The sequence below is a fragment of the Anguilla anguilla genome, chromosome 6, assembly GCF_013347855.1.
Source record: "Anguilla anguilla isolate fAngAng1 chromosome 6, fAngAng1.pri, whole genome shotgun sequence".
Taxonomy (NCBI): domain Eukaryota; kingdom Metazoa; phylum Chordata; class Actinopteri; order Anguilliformes; family Anguillidae; genus Anguilla; species Anguilla anguilla.
In genome coordinates this window covers 59,108,572-59,126,784 of record NC_049206.1, presented here as the reverse complement: position 1 = coordinate 59,126,784, position 18,213 = coordinate 59,108,572, and the positions used below count along the sequence as shown (strand labels likewise).

General features: G+C 46.3%; 2 protein-coding genes across 5 annotated transcripts; one reads left to right on the top strand and one right to left on the bottom strand.

Annotated features, from left to right (window-relative positions):
- Positions 1 to 115: 115 nt before the first annotated feature.
- ost4 (oligosaccharyltransferase complex subunit 4 (non-catalytic)) lies at positions 116 to 1,853 on the bottom strand. 4 transcript variants are annotated; one of them, XR_004765906.1, is made up of 5 exons: positions 1,839 to 1,853; positions 1,204 to 1,271; positions 898 to 1,082; positions 396 to 535; positions 116 to 245 (listed from the first exon to the last, which is right to left on the bottom strand). XR_004765906.1 is itself a non-coding variant. In XM_035423969.1 (2 exons), exon 1 carries the CDS (start codon positions 532 to 534, stop codon positions 421 to 423), a length of 114 nt encoding a protein of 37 aa, XP_035279860.1. In that variant the 5' UTR covers position 535; the 3' UTR covers positions 116 to 245; positions 396 to 420. The 4 variants fall into 4 exon arrangements, 1 of the variants encoding a protein (XP_035279860.1); XR_004765905.1 differs by lacking the exon at positions 1,204 to 1,271; XR_004765904.1 differs by lacking the exons at positions 1,204 to 1,271; positions 1,839 to 1,853 and adding an exon at positions 1,506 to 1,520.
- Positions 1,854 to 2,058: 205 nt separating this feature from the next.
- Positions 2,059 to 13,074, top strand: selenoi (selenoprotein I). Its single transcript, XM_035423967.1, has 10 exons — positions 2,059 to 2,250; positions 6,145 to 6,213; positions 6,653 to 6,761; positions 8,423 to 8,497; positions 9,718 to 9,980; positions 10,343 to 10,451; positions 10,658 to 10,706; positions 11,010 to 11,190; positions 12,118 to 12,300; positions 12,848 to 13,074. Exons 1-10 carry the CDS (start codon positions 2,194 to 2,196, stop codon positions 12,956 to 12,958), a joined length of 1,206 nt encoding a protein of 401 aa, XP_035279858.1. The 5' UTR covers positions 2,059 to 2,193; the 3' UTR covers positions 12,959 to 13,074.
- Positions 13,075 to 18,213: the final 5,139 nt, after the last annotated feature.

The window sequence follows — 18,213 nt, the reverse complement described above, 5'->3', positions numbered from 1 at the left end:
CCGACAAATTGTAATACTATAAAAACGAATGTTTTGTAACACTCTGTAGTAAAAATGCATCAAATAATATACTATATTATTGTGCATTTTACACTGGTAATAATTAATCAGCAAATTAAAGCAACTCCATGAATATTTTTATTCACAACATAATCCAAACAAAATAGTCATTTACAGGCTGATTTAAGCAGTGCATGTCGTTCCATTATGGCAATCGAGGAGTCTCATCACACACGGAATGGTCCCTGGCAACGAGAAGAATATTAAAAAGATCGTTAAAATATTATAAGCGATGACTCCATATACTAATTCAATTGACTGCAATTGTGGTTGGGACGAAAACCAGCGTGGGACCAAGGCCAAGGTTGAGAACCGCTGTATTAAAATGCGCTTACCTTCCAAATCAGTTGGAGAGCTACTTCACTCCAGTTTCTTTGGGTTATTGACAGCAACGTAATGGTAAAGGACCACCAGCAGGAAGAGCGAAACGCCGAGCATATTGGCGAAAATCGCCAGTTGTACGTCCGTCACCATTCTACAGAAGAAAATTTCAATTTAATGAATAGCTTTAGCTGACGATTGTTACTGCTAGCAATATAGGCTAACTAGCTGAGTCTATATACCCAAGTTATTTTGTTAACTTGCCAACAAAATATGTATAGAGCAAAAGCATAGCTTACATTATTTTCACATGGCACATTACAACTTCACTAGTTTTCTAGTTTAAAAAGCGAAAGAAGTACCACAAATCATTGACACTAGCCACCTCACGCTAAATGAATGTTTCATCAAAGAATCTAACGTGTAGCTCACGTAGCTTATCTCTAAATTACAATTTTAGATTTCTAAAAGCATCACATTCGAATACACTGTTTAGTCATTTGTCTGTTAACTTACATTACTGGTAGCTTGTTTGATTTTTGAGCAGAATGGTGTTTCTGACTGATCGATTTGTTAGAAAGCTCGTCGCTTCACATTCGCGTTTGTCTTCTTGGCCACGTCACGTATGTAAGGGAAGTACCATAGATGTCGGCGTCCCCATCGTCATTTCCTATCCATAACTTTTAAAAGTGCACTGATCGCTGCAGAGGATACGAACAGGGAACAATACATAAACGATTGACATGCGGGTATAGTTGTCAAGCGGGTATATATTTAAAATCCAAGGTTAAAACATAACTGCCTCAAATTATTCACAGAGACCATTCATAACTGGGGAGACACTTGTGTTGCTGTGTTTCCTATTGTAGCCGAACGAGTTCCGGATGCTTCTGCAAACGAGAATCTAGTTATTAGTTGACAAACTGCCTAATTAAAGACAAATAACAAAGCATCAGTGTTATCATTTGTAACTTTGGGCGTTCAGGCATGGTTCCTGCCCAGTTGTCCTTCTGTTCTCAGTAAAGCATCTTTGCTATAGTTCTCTGTAAAAAAAGAAAAAAAAAGAAAAGCACTACACAAAATAAATATATTTGATTTTATAATATCAATGTTGTGGAACCTACTCTGGAATACAGCAAAGCTCCCCTTCAAACTACTTTGCACAAAAAGTATCAAAAAATTATCAGCATCCAGTCTGCCCAGACACAGAGTGCATCTGAGCAATGCCTTCTTTTTGCACACGTGGAAAACCAGCAACTGGCAGTTGACCATTTGCTACTATAGCTGAGTGCTTCTCATCAAACAGGATTAGAGGGAACAGCGAAAGATAAAATGGTATTTGATCATAGGGTTTGGAAAAGAATAAATATTTAGGGCCAAACGTAGTTGCCAGTTCCTGTAGTTAACTACTCCTCAAAATGACATACAAGTAACTAACCACTACAATCAATACACACATTTGAATGCAGTTGAACCGGCAGCAAACTACTAAAAAACGAACTGAAGTACTCCACCACACTGGATATTATCATGAACCGTATGGATTAGAATGATCTCAATGTTTTGTAGAATCTCTCCTATTCCTCCCCAAACCGCTGGGGGCAATGTTGCCTATTTGTGTTACTCTGTCATGAGAGTCCCGGATGTGCGTCCTTGCTAGAGGCGTGGTTGGAGTAAGTCAGAAGAGCCGCAGCGGCTTGGTGCTGGATGAAGTCGGCGTGACAGATAGCGTACGGGACGGCGCTGCGGGAGGTTGAATCGTTATTGTCGGGGAAAATCAGTATATGTACATAAACGCTGAAAGGCGACACCATGGCTTTTTACGAGTATGTCACCAAGGAGCAGCTGGCTGGCTTCGACAAGTACAAGGTAAGTTAACTTCGTGACTGCGCCCGCCTCATAGTTCGCAGCTAGCACAGTCCTGCTAGTTAGCAACACTGTGTGCTGAAATATGATGACTTAACCTTACCGCACAAGCTGGCTATAGAAGTGTTTTAAAACTGCCTTCAAAGCTGCAGCACCGGGCGACGTTTTGTGGACGAACTCAGTTGTTGGGGTTCCTTCGACTCGTGTTATTTGATTGAGGCAGGATTAAGGAAAGGTGCCGTCCTGGCCGGGAACGTCCTACACGGGGGCGCTAACGCTATTCGATGTATTAAGATGACAAGCACGCTGCATTCAGCGAGATGCCTGTATTTCTCCTATATATCACTAATATAGAGTTCCATATGACGATATGGTGTGGGGGGCCTTTTCCGTTGGGCAGCTGGTTGGATGGATTACTAGCTTGGATGCATATCCGCACTGATCCCGGTTAAATGGCTAGCCTACTGACCAGCCAGTGAAATGGTAGAAAAACATTACATGCTTTGTACTGATTGACGTCGAGCACTCGAGATTTGTGACAGTCTTTGTTAGGTAGTTGGCTTAGTTTACTGACTATGTAATCCAGGTGGTTCGATTTGCAAGCCTATACGAGCCAGCTAGTCATATTAAAATTATTGCGGGTCTACTGTATGAGAGCCGGTCAGTTTGTCTGGCAGTCGCGTGGCAAACTGATTGTTTCAACAATGGGCTGATCAGGTTGTAACTTTCCATTTCTTGATGTCGCTGACCGTAACGATAAGGTTACGGTATCGCATGGACCGTTGCCTGCTTATAATAGCGTTTACGCGGAGGGCTGCGTGTAACGTTAACACATTTGTCACAAATGGCTCACACATCGTCCTTTTCCGTCGCAGGCTTGTCTAAACCAAGTGTGAAACCGCAAGTTGCTGCTGCAGTCTTGTTCGCAATTAACTTTGCCCTGTCACGGGGGACTGACGCCCTGCGCGACGCTCACGCGAAGCGCTGGTTCTCTGCTGCGAGTTTAGCGCGTCCACAGTGCAACAGTCCAAGAGTTAATCTGTCTGAGGGAGCAGGTGGTGTGATTTAGTTTCCCGGTGGGGTACTACTGTTGTAACCTTGATTGAGCAAGTCGCCCAACCTGAGTTGCTCCAGTGAATATCCACCTCTGACGATGTATCGACGCTTACGCAATTTGCCCCGGGGGGCATTTGAGTTGCAGGTAGCGTGGGGTGATCCACCTAATAGAGCCCAGCAATGGAATGTACGTTTTCAGTGAAAACATTTGCATAGTCAGTTCCTCGTTTTGTTATTTAAAAGAGGCGAACTTACGAATCAACGGCTGAAGTATTGACGGTTCATGGAGGCTTGGTTCGGGCGGGCCGGAGGAGGACGTTGTGATGCATTGCCGGGCAGGTAGGGTTTCTTCACCGCGCATATATCACCGGAGGGCGGGATGTGTCCCGGGCAGGATGCGGAGTTCTAGAGAGCAGGCGTGTAGTGTTTCTCCCGCGCGACAGACAGTCAGCCAGGGATCTCCATTATTTATGGCCTGGCCGGGGCACGCGGGGGCATACGCGCGGGGCATTTCAAATGCGCTCCCGCTGCACTCCAGATAACCCAAGGCCTGCCCGCGCGCTTCGGCTCCAGGAATGGGCTTATACTGCGGCCTGCAGAATCGCGGAGCGTGCAGTGCCGAATGCATTTCTTGCGTTTTTTGTTCTATTTGAAGGCTTAAGACATGGGATTCAAAAAGTTTGTTGTCTTTAGGAGCGGTAAAATTAAGATATACTTTATACTTTATTGAACTCCGTGGAGTAATTTGTCCTCTGCATTTGACCCATCCTTAGTTACCTAGGAGCAGTGGGCAGTCACAGTGCAGTGCCCGGGGACCAACTCCAGTTCTGAGGCAAGTGCCTTGGTCAGGGGCACCTGCAGGAGCGCACCTAAGATGCAAATGGCTGCCCTTTGGCTGCGGAGGTTATACTTTATAAAAAGTGGTTAAAGTTTGACCCCTCATCTGACACCAGCTGCTCTCTGATGTAACGTAAAAAAGACATACTGTGCATGAAATCATTTCTACGTTGTGGTGTATTTGTGGGTCTGTGCTTGTAGCCATTTGCAAGGATCCAGATATCCCCAAAGCTATGTGAATATTCACGAAATATGAAACAAACAAAATATTATTTAAAGTATCCCCCTCCCCCATTTTCAGAGGATTCCCGGGTTCCCCTGCTCTGAAATGCACAATGGGGTCATTTATAACGGTAAATTAACATCAGGCATTCATGTGCTTTTGCACTCGTCTGTCTTCATTTAGCGTAGTAATTTAAGTGCAGTGATGGCGTGTGTGAGTGTGTGTTCTCCTGTGCATGTGGCTTGTGTGTGTGTGTGGATGGGGGTAGGTGGGTGGGTGGGTGGGTGTGTGTGTGTCAGTCAGTCCAGGTGTGTGTGTGTGTGTGTGTGTGTGTGTGTGTGTGTGTGTCAGTCCGGGCGTGTGAGTGTGTGTGTGGGTGTGTGTTAGTCAGTCTGTGTTTGTGTGTGTGTGTCAGTCCGGGTGTGTGTGTGTGTGTCAGTCAGTCCATGTGCGTGTGCGTGTGCGTGCACGTGCACGTGCGCGCGTGTGTGTGTGTGTGTGTGTGTGTGTCAGTCCGGGTGTGTGTGTGTGTCAGTCCGGGTGTTTGTGTGTGTGTGTGTGTCAGTCAGTCCGGGTGTGTGTGTGTGCGTACGTGTGTGTGTGTGTGTGTGGGTGGGTGTATGTGTGTGTGTGTGCGTACGTGTGTGTGTGTGTGGGTGGGTGTGTGTGCGTATGTGTGTGTGTGTGTGTGTGTGTGTGTGTGTGTGCGTGCGTGCGTGTGTGTGTCAGTCAGTCCGGGTGTCTGCGGGTGCGGGTGTGTGTGTGCGGTTTCTGGGTTCGGCAGCTTTTTGTGGGCGTGCCCCGAGGCACATGGGTGACGGCAGACGCCCCGCTGTGTGCCTGTGGCCGTTCGCAGGAAGCATATGACCTCTGACCTCTCGGAGAGGTGTGAGTTTCAAGCTGCTGTGGCGGCAGTGAGAGGGTTATGTTACCCACCCCACCCCCCAACTCCCCCAAGAATGTCATTAGAGTCCTGTCTGGGACACCCCTGCTCTCTGGACTCCAGGGCCTACCTTCCACCAGCTGTAACGCTATCAGCAGTGCTCTGTTCCTGTTTTACACAGGAAATGCGCTGGAAGTGTTTTTTGCGTGAGATAGAAGTTCTGGGTCTTATCCTTGTAGCCCGGGTGTGTATCGAAAAAGGAAACGTAGGATGAGGAAGTGCACTAAGCCCTGTTGCGTTCGCTGCCCGGCGTGCCGGTCTGCTACCCGCGGAGGTTTTGTAGATCTAGTGTGAGGTTGCAGGGGGTCGTGCCATTACTCTGCGTTTCTGGGAGAGAAAAAAAGGACAAAAAATAGGCCTGGAGGGGACAGTGTGATGTTACCTACGGATTCGGCCATCTGTCTGTCTGTCCCTCTTCCTCTCTTTCTCTCTCTCTCTCCATCTCCATCTCTGTCAATTAATCGAGCCAGCTGTCAGTCAGGCGCATGTTGTGTAGCCTGCTTTATAGGCCGCCGTCCAGTTGTCCAGCTCTCCGGATGTTGGAAACGGTGATTTTTTAAAATTTGTCCCATAAAACCAGAACGCACAGGAAGTCCTGCGATGGAGGATTCTTTCCCCGCGCCTCCGCTTCCTGTGACGCTTCGCCGTTCTTTCCCGTCGGGCCCCGTCTCGCGACGGACGGCTGTTTGTCGTCATTTGATTGGTTGAGGTGGTGCTGTGGGGCGGGGACTGAAACCATCCTGTAACGGCCCCGCAGTGAATCGGGCGAGAGCCCGAATGGTGTGTTTTTTGTTATGTTTTTTTTTTTTTTTTTTAACCAGTGGCTTTTCTCCTGCAGTACAGCGCGGTCGACTCCAACCCCCTGTCCGTCTACGTCATGCACCCGTTCTGGAACTCCGTGGTCAAGGTAAGAGGGCGGAGGGTCAGCCCCACTGCCACGCGATGCGTGTAGAGACCCTGTACCAGAACCCCCCCCCCCCCCCCCCTTTGCATTTAAAGTGCTCACTAAGCCACAAGATAAAGATTTAAACTTGTAAATTCCAACCCCACCTGTAGAGGGCAGTATTAGAACTTTTTTTACTTTCAAGGATAAAAGCACAAAATCTTAAAAGCTTTAAAAAACTGCTTCCACTGAATAATGCAGGCCTGATATCATAGTTTGTATTCCTTGGTCCTTTTATGCATGATTCAAGTGTTTAAAATGGTGCACAGGGTCCAAATTAATGATGAGTGTAATATGTAGTAATCTAGTAGTAATAACATTAAATCAAATCTCTCTCCCCCCCTTTCCCTCACTCCCCCCCCCCCCCCCTTTCTCTCTCTCTCTCTCTCTCTCTCTCACTCAGGTGTTACCCACCTGGCTGGCTCCTAATCTCATCACCTTCACAGGGTTCATGTTCCTCGTCCTCAACTTCCTCATGCTGGCCTTTTACGACTTTGACTTCTCCGCGTCAGGTGAGTCGCAGTGTTCCGTAGCCCCGCCCCGCCCCGCCCCGCTCCGATGCCCCGCCCTGTTTCGTTTTATGACCAGTGAGAGCGTGGACTACCTCTGCTTCATGGATAACCTGTGCTAATCCTCTACCTCTGCCATTCACTCTTTCTTTCTCTCTCTTTCTCTCTTATCTGCTATCTTGTACTCTCTATCTCCCAGATCTCTATCTCTTGACCTCTCTCTCACTCTCAGCCTTTCCTGCTGGGTCGTATTCAAATTCAGATACGCTCTCTTGGAATGGCCAAACATGGGCATGGACATTCCTTCAGCCGGCGTTTTCCATAAAATGCAAATCAACAATAAGTGTTTTAAGTAATAAAATAAATAAAAAAATTATTAAAAAATACAAATTGCAGTGGCCGTTTCAGTCTTTGGGTTCAGTCTGCTGGCTGTGTGTCAGGCTTTGGCCTGCTCTCGCAAAACCGTGTAGGGAGAGGCGCTGCTCGTACCCCTCCCAAAAAGGAAAGAAGGCGCTCCCTTCTGTTTGTGAAAAGCTGTTGTGTGACCCGTTTTAAATTTAAAGCTTAAGTCATACATTCCATTGTGATTTCCACATATTTATTACACCACGGCAGAAAGTGGACCTCTGTTCGGTATCTCTCTCTCTCTCTCTCTCTCTCTCTCTGTCTGTCTCTTCATTCTCTCGCTCCCTCTCTCCTTATCTTTCCACTTTTTCTCTTTGGCTGTCTCTCTGCGGGGGGGGGGGGGGGGGGGGGGGGGGGGGGGGCGTGTATTTGGAGCGTTTTTGCTGCCCGTTTGGTGACGGTCAAAGTTTTACTGCCACATCACAATGGACACGGTGCCCCCTGACTCATCGGCCCTGCCCCCTTCCCCCCCTCCCCCCCCCCCCCCCCCCCCCGAATGGGGAGAGTTATGGTTGGACCTGGCGACTGTTAAAATCAGCTGAGCTGAGCCGTTATCTGTTGCACAGTGCTGTTGCCTGTGCGGGACTCGTCTTACCATAGTAAACACCACCCCTGTGTTTGTTTAATCTTTTACGGAGTGCACAAGTGCCTGTAAGTTTCACTCGAACAGCTTGTGGTTGGCCCTCTATGAATGTTTTCCAAAATGTTTTTTTTTTATTTTTTAACCATGATTCCGCAATGATTTTTCATGCCCAAAGTATGTCTGGAGGGGGCACCGGAGTTCTGCGTGGTCGTCGAATGTTCTCTCCTGAGAAGCGGTGTGAAAGCCTGTAGATGTGTGTGCTTACGATGCATCCGAAATACCCTGCCTCTGGTTGAGACTTCTCTGGTCTGAAACTGATTTATTCTCTGATTTAACCCCGGGTGGGTGGAGGACCTGGAAAAAAAAAAAAATCACGTTCACCGTCATTTGGGTGCCTCATTTGTGTTCAGTGCAGCTCGTAGGCTTGTTCTACTGTAGACCTCCCTTCACAGACCATGTTGCTTCTTGTTTTTGGCTGGACCGCAACAGCGGGGCCAGCCCTACGAATGCGAATGTCTGTGAGTGACTGACTGACTGAGTGACTGAGTGATGAAGTTACACCATTGGTTGGCTGAGTTATGAAGTTACACCATTGGCCGGCCGGATCACATGTGTGAGGTCCAGCCATATACTACTACAGGTTTTAACCTGGTCTTGTTTTTTTTTTGTCTTCCAGCTGAAGGTCACGTCCACGTGCCAAGTTGGGTGTGGGTCGCGGCTGGCCTCTTCAACTTCCTGGCGTACACGTTAGGTACGTGTTGCCTGGCGGTGGCATTCTGCTACACCAGCTCTTTGCACCACACAGGGGCGGGGGGTGGTTGGGGTGGGGGTTGTTTGATGTCCCAGTGTTCCAAAGGAAGGAAGCAAGCGTGGAAGAGAGGGAGGAATTATGTAACGTCAGGTTTTTTTTCCAGAAGCGTCCCGTGGCCTGGGTGTCACAGTCGTTCATTCAGACCGCGTTCTGCTTGGTCATACTTTGCGTGAGGAATCTCGCTCAGTACAGCATTCCCCCCCCCCACCCCAAGAATCCCAGTGCAAAGCCCCAAAATTCCAAGTCAGTGTTCTAGAAGTCTAGAACTCCGCTGTTTTCAGTTGCCAGCAGTGATTGTTACGTCGGCATTAGAATGTTCAGTTGAGAACACTCTAGTCGCATCTTTGTGATTGTACACCTTTAAGGTTAAAATGTGGTTGGAGTGCTTTTACCTTTAACTTATTTTCTTATTGTCTTCTCGTAGGCATGTACTTGTAAACAGGAAGTGAATATTCTTCACACAAATCTTTATGACTAATTCTGTGTCTCATTCTGTATCTATGTGAAGCACTTTGAATTGCCTTTTTGTATGAAAGGTGCTATGCAAATAAACTTGCCTTGCCTTGGCCATGTTAAACATTATTATTAAAATGAATAAAAAACAAAACGCAGAACCCAAATGCTTCTACCAAAATTTTTTTTTGACAATTCACATAAGTTGTGTGAAATTTTTTTGGTCGTTTTATTTTCCTTTTTAGTCATTTTTTTATTAATTTATTTTTAAATTAGTGGGATGTGCCCTGAGAGCCCAAAGAGTTATGTACGAGGTGGTAAAAGCCGAAGTTGTGAAACACACAGATAAGGGTCCTGAACCCCGCCTGTCTGTGACAGTAATGGGCGGTGGGGCTTGCTGACACTGTACCGTGCGAGGTTCCTCTGCAGCACCGGGTCTCTAGCCCAAAACAAATCCCCCGGCACTGTACTGCCAGAAGGAGGCAGGCGTCTGGAGAATGTTGCTATGGTGACGATCTCTGCCACCCCACCATGGGAAAGAGACCCCCCCCCCCAAATAATCACGTGTATTTGTGAGATACTCGATCTTTGAAATGAAAAATGTGTTCGTTACAGTAGAAATGTGTGATAGAATCCAGGCATCTGTGTGTTTGACACTGTGTGCATAGCGGTCCCATCCTGATTGGATAGTTATCTGTGCGTTCCAGACGGCGTGGATGGCAAGCAGGCTCGGAGGACCAACTCGAGTACGCCACTGGGGGAGCTGTTTGACCACGGCTTGGACAGCTGGGCCTGCATCTTCTTCGTGGCCACGGTCTACTCCATCTTCGGCAGGGGGGTGACGGGCGTGAACGTGACCACGCTCTACTACATCCTGTGGGTGGTGCTGTTCTCCTTCATCCTCTCCCACTGGGAGAAGTACAACACCGGCATCCTCTTCCTCCCCTGGGGCTATGATGTCAGCCAAGTGGTGAGCCAATCACAGCGCGCTTTGCAGACCAGGTGTGTCGGAGGTGAAACACACCTGTGTGGGTACCTCTGTGTTCTCACTGAACCATCAGGCAGGGTGTCCCGTCCCAGTCGTCAAATTCCACTCAACTGAAATTGGATTTAGTCAGAATGCATTAGGCTCTCTTTGTAAGCATGATGGGATTTGTAGTCCTTGGAAACTGCCCCGTGTTTGCAGATGAAGTCGTTTTTCTTTAATCTTGGCTGGGAAGGGGGAAATGGGAGTCCTGACTCAAAAGCTAAGGTTTGAGTGTGGGGAATAAAGCATTTTTATTTTCCTTTCTGAATAACTCAGCCATCTTTGTTTTGTTTTTTTCCGCATAGACCATCTCCATCGTGTACATTATTACGGCCGTGGTGGGTGTGGAGACGTGGTACATCCCAGTCTTTTGGAATTTCCACTACAGAGACCTGTTCACGATCATGATTCTGGGTGAGAATCCGGACTTTCGTTTTTACTTTCATTTTTACTTTCGTTTTTACTTCTGTGGACTGGAGCTGAGCGCTGCGTGATGCTCATCCGTCTTTAGCAAAAGAGTAACCTCACGTGGGAAGGATTTAAGGTGGATGACAGGCGTACATCTTAACTGAATATTTTAAAATGCACTTTTTGACTGTTTTTTTTTTCCCCCCTTACAGGTTGTTCCTTTGCTGTGACTCTTCCGATGAGTCTTCGCAACGTCTTTAAGTAAGTGGTTGAATTCAAAGTCAGATACAAACTCAAAGCAATTTTTTTTGGGGGGGGATGTGTTGTGGAGTGGACTGTCTCTCAGTGGTTGTATTGGTGCTAATGTTACAGCGGTGTTAGCGCTATTGTGATGTTAGCATTGTAGTTGCGTTAGCGTGACAGGGGTGTTAGCGTTACAGGGGTGTTAGCATTATGTGGTGTCAGCATTATAGTGATGTTAGTGTTATAGTGGTGTTAGCATTATGGGGTGTTAGCATTATAGTGGCGTTGCCGTTAGTTACAGCATGCGCTGTCTCCCGCCAGGGCGTACCGCAGCAACACGCTGAAGCACAGCTCCCTGTACGAGTCGTTCCTGCCCTTCCTCTCGCCCGTGCTCCTCTTCCTCCTCTCCACCCTGTGGGTGCTGCTCTCCCCCAACGGCATCCTCCAGCTGCAGCCCCGCGTCTTCTACCTCATGGTGGGGACTGCCTTCGCCAACGTCACGGTGAGGCCCCGCCCCCTTCCCATCATCCCTCACGCCATTCCGGTGGTGGTGATATCTTGTAGCAGTAGCATTGTTACTATTATTGACATTATTATAATTATTACCATTATTATTATATTATTATTATTATGCTTCCACAATATTATAAACACTATAACCCTAACTGTAACTTGGAATAATAACTATTTTTATTGTTTTTGTTGTTATAAGTTGTAATTGTCCGTATTGTGATTATGGTTGATGTTTGTAATGGTTGCTTTTATCGTCATTACTCCTTTCCCTGCGGATCTGATCATTGCCCCGCCCTGCCACCAAACTGAGGGCAGGCCTGTCTGTCACATTCATGGATATGAATCCTGTTTAAAGGAGTTTTTTTTGAGACTTGTGAAGCTTAGAGCTGGGAGCTGTGTTTTTCAGTACTGGGAGGGTGGGGGGGTGGGGGGATTACAGCCAGAAGAGATCTTTCCTGCCCTCTGGGGGGGTGACTCACAGCTGAAGGGTGTGTGAGTCAGACGGAAACCGATTCTCTGGCTGAGGAAAGCCAGATGTGTGTGTGTGTGTGTGTGTGTGTGCGCGCGAGTGTGTGTGTCTGTACATGTGTTTGTGAGAGACAGTCCTTTCATTCTGGTATCAAGTAGAGACTCCATATTCAGTCAAAGTAAGTGTTGAGTCACAGGGAGAGAGAGGACTGTGTTGAGTCTGAGATAGAGGACTCAGTGTTGAGTCAGAGAGAGAGAGAACTCTGTTGAGTCTCAGATAGAGGACTCGGTGTTGAGTCAGAGAGAGAGAACTCTGTGTTGAGTCTCAGATAGAGGACTCGGTGTTGAGTCGGAGAGAGAGAGAACTCTGTGTTGAGTCTCAGATAGAGGCGTCAGTGTTGAGTCTCAGAGGCCTGCCCTGACGGTGCTGTTCTCTGTGTCTCCGCAGTGTAAGCTGATCGTGTGCCAGATGAGCAACACGCGCTGCCAGCCGCTGAGCTGGCTGCTGCTGCCCATGGGCGCGGCGGTGCTGCTGGTGGCCACGGGCACGGTCACGCACGCCGAAACGCTGCTCCTCTATGCCTGGACCGGCGCGGTGGTGCTGGCGCACGTGCACTACGGCGTCTCAGTGGTGAGTTACCCCCCAAAAAAAAATTAAACCACCTGCGGCGAGGACGACCCCTCCCTCTGCTTCTCCCGACCTGCCCTATCAACGCTGCCATCTTTACGAGCGACCAAGGTCTCGGTTCTCTGAGCTGTTTATTTGTTCTTCCACGGGACACCAGGAAGGTTCGGGGGGAGCAGATGGAGGAAAAAACTGTTATCATGCAGGAGGGGGAGCGTCCGCGTCCTGAAAGTTAATTTATTACTTTTATCTGCTTCCTCGTATAAAACATTGGCCACTCCCATCCACTCTTCTGTATTGCCTCCAGCCTGGAAAAAAAATAGAGTGGATATTCACTGCAGTAAATTTGTGTTAAAATATGCATATATGTATGTATATATGTATATATTGGTGATGGTGATGGTTCAGTAGCCAGCGGACACTTGTACAGGTGAAAAGACTACCCTATGCACTAGTCTTTTCACCTGTACGAGTGTCCACTGAAGTGTGTGCTGAACTGAACGTTTTTGAAGGCACTTGCAGTAGGCGCTGACGCCCCCCCGTTCCCTCCCAGGTGCACCAGCTCAGCGACCACTTCAACATCTGCGCCTTCTCGCTCCGGAAGCCCGGGGCGGACTGACTAGACGGGGAGGAGAAGGTCGGTCTGCAGGCTGCGGAGGTTTAGACTGTCCCAGCAGCCCTCCGGCGCCGCAGCCCATCACCACGGACACCGACGAACACCTTCCCGCGAGGAGATCCATCATCCCTGCCTCCCTACCCCCCACACCCCCCCCCCCCCCCCTCGAAACATCAGCCCCCACCGTCACTGTCATCGTCGGCTATTTCCATTGGCCTGTCGGGAGGTTTGGCTTTTTCCATAGTTTTTTTTTTTTTTTTGGCCCCCCCCCCCCCACACCCCCCCCACCCCGTACAACAAATGAGGTTCCGCTGGTTTGGTTTCCATGGGAGGTGTTCCTCTGCCGATTCCAGCAGCTCAGCTCCGCACCCTGGCCCCGCCAAGCCGTCCCACAGTGCACCTCTGCTCCGCAAGCAGGACGTACGGTCGAGGAAGCATCGCGCTCCTTCACGTTTATAACGTCTTTATGAATGTAGCGCATTTTCACCTTTCGGAGAAAATGTCCTCTTTCTCCCCCCCCCCCCCCCCCCCCCCCCCCCCCCCCCCGCCCTTTTTTTTTTTTTTTTTTAGATCACAGCTCTGGTTTGGATCGGCGGGCGTTTCTGAAACTCAACGTTTTGGAACGCGCCGAACGTCCTTTTGTCTTTTGTCGGACGCTAACGCTTTTGGGGGTTCCCCTCCTGCGTCTCCTCTCACACGTGTTCAGCGCCCAGAATTCTACAGCCTGCGACCTGAACGCGTCTGTGCAACGCAGGACTGGCGTTAACAAACCCTGACGACGAAGGCCACGGGTTCCAAAAGAAGAAGCAAGAAGGCAACTTTCAGCAACGGTTTTTTTTTTTTTTTTTTTTTCTCCCCCCCCCCCCCCCTTTCCCCTCTCGATATTAGCCGGGAACCACTATGACGATGTTTAAAGCGTACTTAGGTGCAGTACTTCTGCCTTAAAAAACTGGACATTGCAACAGCTTATTGTATCATAATCGTGATTCCAGAGGACTGCAGTCATTCGGAACCAAATGTACACCACAGGAAGGGGTCGTGTTCACGTTCGCCCTTACACCAGCCGGCCAGAGAAGATCGCTCAAGTCCAACGTGTTTTACTTGTCAGTCGAAATTGCGCAGACTGAATTTTGAATCGAGTTCTGAGATGTCCAGTGGTGGTGTGTCAGCATGCCGATTTTCGTACGCCCCCTTAATCCTTTTATTTTCCTTTTTTTTTTTTTTTTTTTTGAACCTCTGGTAGGCTTGATTGAGTTTACCTCATGCTTGAATGAAGAGTTCGCCTGAAACCCGCTACAGGAAAGGGTTAACTCTGAAGAAACAAGCATGGTTTCGCACACCCTTATTTAAACGAGATGAACCACTAGTTTTCCGTTTGTAAACATGTCTGATGTCTATACATGTCTTATGAGTTAATGCTATCATTATTCTTGTGATTAGCTGTGTACTGGTCTTGTCAAGATGGTGGGAGTTGGTCAAAGATGCGCTGGTGTAAAGTTTATATGTTGCCATAGATTCAGTTCCAGTAACTGTGAACTGGAAAGTATCAACACTTATGTATATATAATATATATTTCTTTTTCTCTTTTTTTATAGAATAGTTCACTTTAAAACAACTTCAATTTTATCTCTCCCCAAACAACCCATAAAAATTCAATATCACGGTTTATGTTTTTGAAGACTATTTTCAGACCGACTTGATGCAGTGGAGTTTCTATTTAAGGGTAACGTGTACTGGAAGGTACCGCATGAGTGTTGTCAGATTGAAGGAGTGAGTTTCTTTCATTTGTGGTTTGTTTTCTCTCCTCTGCTCTTTGGCTGGGGTTGTTGGAGCAAATATTTGTGAATTTGCTCCAATCGGAAATCGTAGCCAGATGATTTGAGAAAATTTGTGTGGTCTTTCGGGTTGAAGTGATGGTTGCAGAATCCAGTTTTGCGTTCCATAGAAATTGCATGAAGGTCATCAGAAGAGAGCTTGGGGTCAGCTGGAAGTATTTGGCATTCTGGATATTTTCTTGGTAATGATCATTGTAGTTTGTATTAACCATCACAATTTATCTAACTTTAATCCTTAACCTCCTGTAATCCTGTATCGTGGAAATGTACACTTGAGAAATGTACAGTATATTAAAATCCAAGAGTTAAATGAATATATAAATATATATAAACATGCTGTTAAATGACCACAAGAGCAGCAGTTATTCAAAAACAGGTTTTGTGGATGACTGCTTTCACAACACCTGACGGTCAATGACAATGGTGCCTTTGCTCTCTCCTCCACCAGGTGGCACTGTTTTGCCTGGTGACGTTGCTGCAGGCTCACCAGAATGCACTATAGCTACATGTTGTGTCACTGTGCCATTGTGGTGTTATTGGGGTGGGGTGGGGCTTTCCTGTAGACACCCTGTTGTAAAATGGACACGTGCTCTGATATGTGAATAGTGTGAAAGACTACAGTGTAAACTGTAAAGTGGGGGGGGGGGGGGGGGGGGGGGGGGGGCTTAAGCCGTTTTATTAGAATGGCTTTCCGTACCATTTCACGAGAAAATCAACTGGATTTTAAATGGGGATGAAGCTGCTCAGTTCATACATCAGACGATGGGGTGCGGTCCTCGTTGCCTGCTTTGTGGGGGTGTGCACGTGTGTGTGTGCGTGTGTGCGTGTGTGTGAGTGTAAATGCAGTTGGGATTTAGTTTCATTTGCAAACTGGATGCTAGGCTACCCAGACCTTTGAACTTTTTGGGCATTGTCAAGAACCTTGGCTTGAAAGCTTATGACAAATTCGCTATCACAGTAAATTCGGTCTAATAACATTAAAATGTCTTGTTTACTTTTTTCTTTTTCTTTAAAAAAAATGGATCTTCATGTGTCTCGTTAATGTACCAACAGCGGGGACAAATGGTTATCATAAAAAATGCGTCGGTTATTAATTGGCTTGCTGCACGAGTACATACTTGAATATTCAACGCGATTTCCTTGCTTTAATTGGCAGTTCTGAGAAATGCACCCGCGTTCTTACCGCTGCGCTCCTGTGTTCTTGCAAGCGTTTGTCTTTCCGGTGCATAACATCCATCACGCAAAAGTACCGCTGGTACTAGGCGTAGGCGTACGTTCCCCTAACGCACAAAAGTGACTACTTGTTTTCAATGGGTGACATACGCAGATCCATCGCAAGTAGTTTCCAAGGCGTTGCCCGTGCCACCCGTTCGAAAGAAAACAGTGACGATTTTGCCGCTTCGGCGAGTGCATATGCGAGCGAACAGTTGCACACCGCCTGCGAAATTTAATATTACGTTGTCAGTGGCCTGTACGCGCCGCACATCAAATATTAACTGTTCTACCTCATGGTATGTTAGCACCGATGACGCGGGAACGTATTTGGGACGTGAATGTGCAGGTCAGTGGTGGAATTCTTTTTTTTTTTAATTTAATTTATTTTTTATTTAATTTTTTTTTTTTATTTTTTTTGCAGTGTCGTTTAAAAATGTATTTCTTCACAATAGTTACTAAAAATCTAGCACGTTTTTGCAGAACAGCTTTTTTGCTTGTTGATGCTGCACTGACTTCTTGATATCTATATTTTCTTTTTCTTTCTTCCTGGAGTAGAGGAATATTAGGGATCCTGTCTCCACTGACTGTATTGCTGAGCCTTCTGTGTCACTGGATTTCAAATGGATTGCAGGTTCCCCAGGTATACATTACAGGTATGTGGCCCAGGTGCTACAGGTGTGAATTAGCCTCTGAGCTGCTGTCTGTTTGTCTGCTGTTCATTGAAATGCATTTCTAGAATTTGGTAACTACTGAACTTGGATGCCATCAACATGTGTCCTTTGACTTGCAAGTTAATACAAACTTGTATTTATTTTTCTTTAATTTTTTTGGTTGGGCTTTTTGCTTTTGAATCAAACTTTTAGTTAGTTTTTGTGTTAAATATTTTTTTTTTTTGAGGGGGTATTTGTGATGAAGGAGGGAAAAAAATATCCTGGGCATTTTATTTGTAAGTCAAAAGTTAAGGACAAAATTTTGATAGTCCAGACCTATGTGTCAAATGGGGTTGTCAGTTGTTCTGTCCTCCTTAAAAACAGGAGCCAAGTCGGTGGCGATTTGTAATTGAGAATAAGGCAAGAAGCCTTGCCAAGATGGTTGGTTTGGGTGCTCCCACAAACACCTTCGCCTTGACCGTGACTGAAATTGTGACACGTGGTATTGTACATTTCCACAAACAAAGGAACTCTTTTTTTGCTTTACGACCTTTTGGTTGTTTGTACATTTGTAAATGTGAATCTATTTGCAGTGTGAGTTCTAAATCCTGAATGAAACGTTTGCAGAGACGAATGTGAAAATGGAAGCAGCCTCCTGTAGTATTCCTAAAATGAAATGTTTTGCTAAGTGCATAATAATCTGATCTAGTACAATCACTTCCCCCCCATTATTAATGTTATTAACCCATTTTCATAAGCCCGTTTCCTGAAATGCCCTGGTAAGATTGTGGGTAATATGTCAAAAACATGTTACCATCACAACCGGTGTGTTCTATTGTATCCAGTGTGTATTCCATCTTCTGTTGTATCTGTCTCACCCGTCCATACCAGGTGCATTACAGATTTTATTCCTACCTGTGTGTTTTTGTGTAAAGTCAGTTTGTCTGCTTACCCACTGGATTGGAGGACTGGTTCCCCGACTTGACTCTCAGAATGCCTTCTCTGAATTTCCTGGTGCAATTTAAAAAAAAAAAAAAATTAAACCGGACATTGCGCTTCCCTTACACAAAATTGAATGCACTGCAAATGTTATCCCTCGTGTTTTTTCAGACGCCCTAAACAAGAAATGTTGTTGTGGCACCCCCAACATGCTCCAATGGAAAATCACTAAATCACATTAAAAACAAAAAAAAAGACTTAAATTGGGCCCCAGGGACGGTTGTGTTTATGCCCGAAGTCAACTCGGACGTTAACACGACCTGAGACGATATTGCGATGCTCGACATTATATAGACTAATTCACTATTGCGTCTTTCAGGTATGGATTTTTTTTTAAACATACATTTGCTGTGAATATGTAGTATATTTTACAAAAATTCTTTTTACAGTAATATGACAGGATGTTACATTTTTGTAAAAAGTGACCATGCAACTTCAAATTTATTTATTTAGGACTGTTCAGTTATGCCTTGGGTTTTGATCGGCACTGACATTTCCCCAACCTCATCTTTATATCTGAAGGGTTTTTATTGTATTATTAATTTGTATTTTTTTACTGACATCTACAAATCGGAAGGGAAATTTCTTACCACAGTTCCGGTA

Coding starts and splice junctions, on each gene's coding strand:
- ost4 (XM_035423969.1), bottom strand. CDS start 534: ATGGTGACGGACGTACAACTGGCGATTTTCGCCAATATGCTCGGCGTT.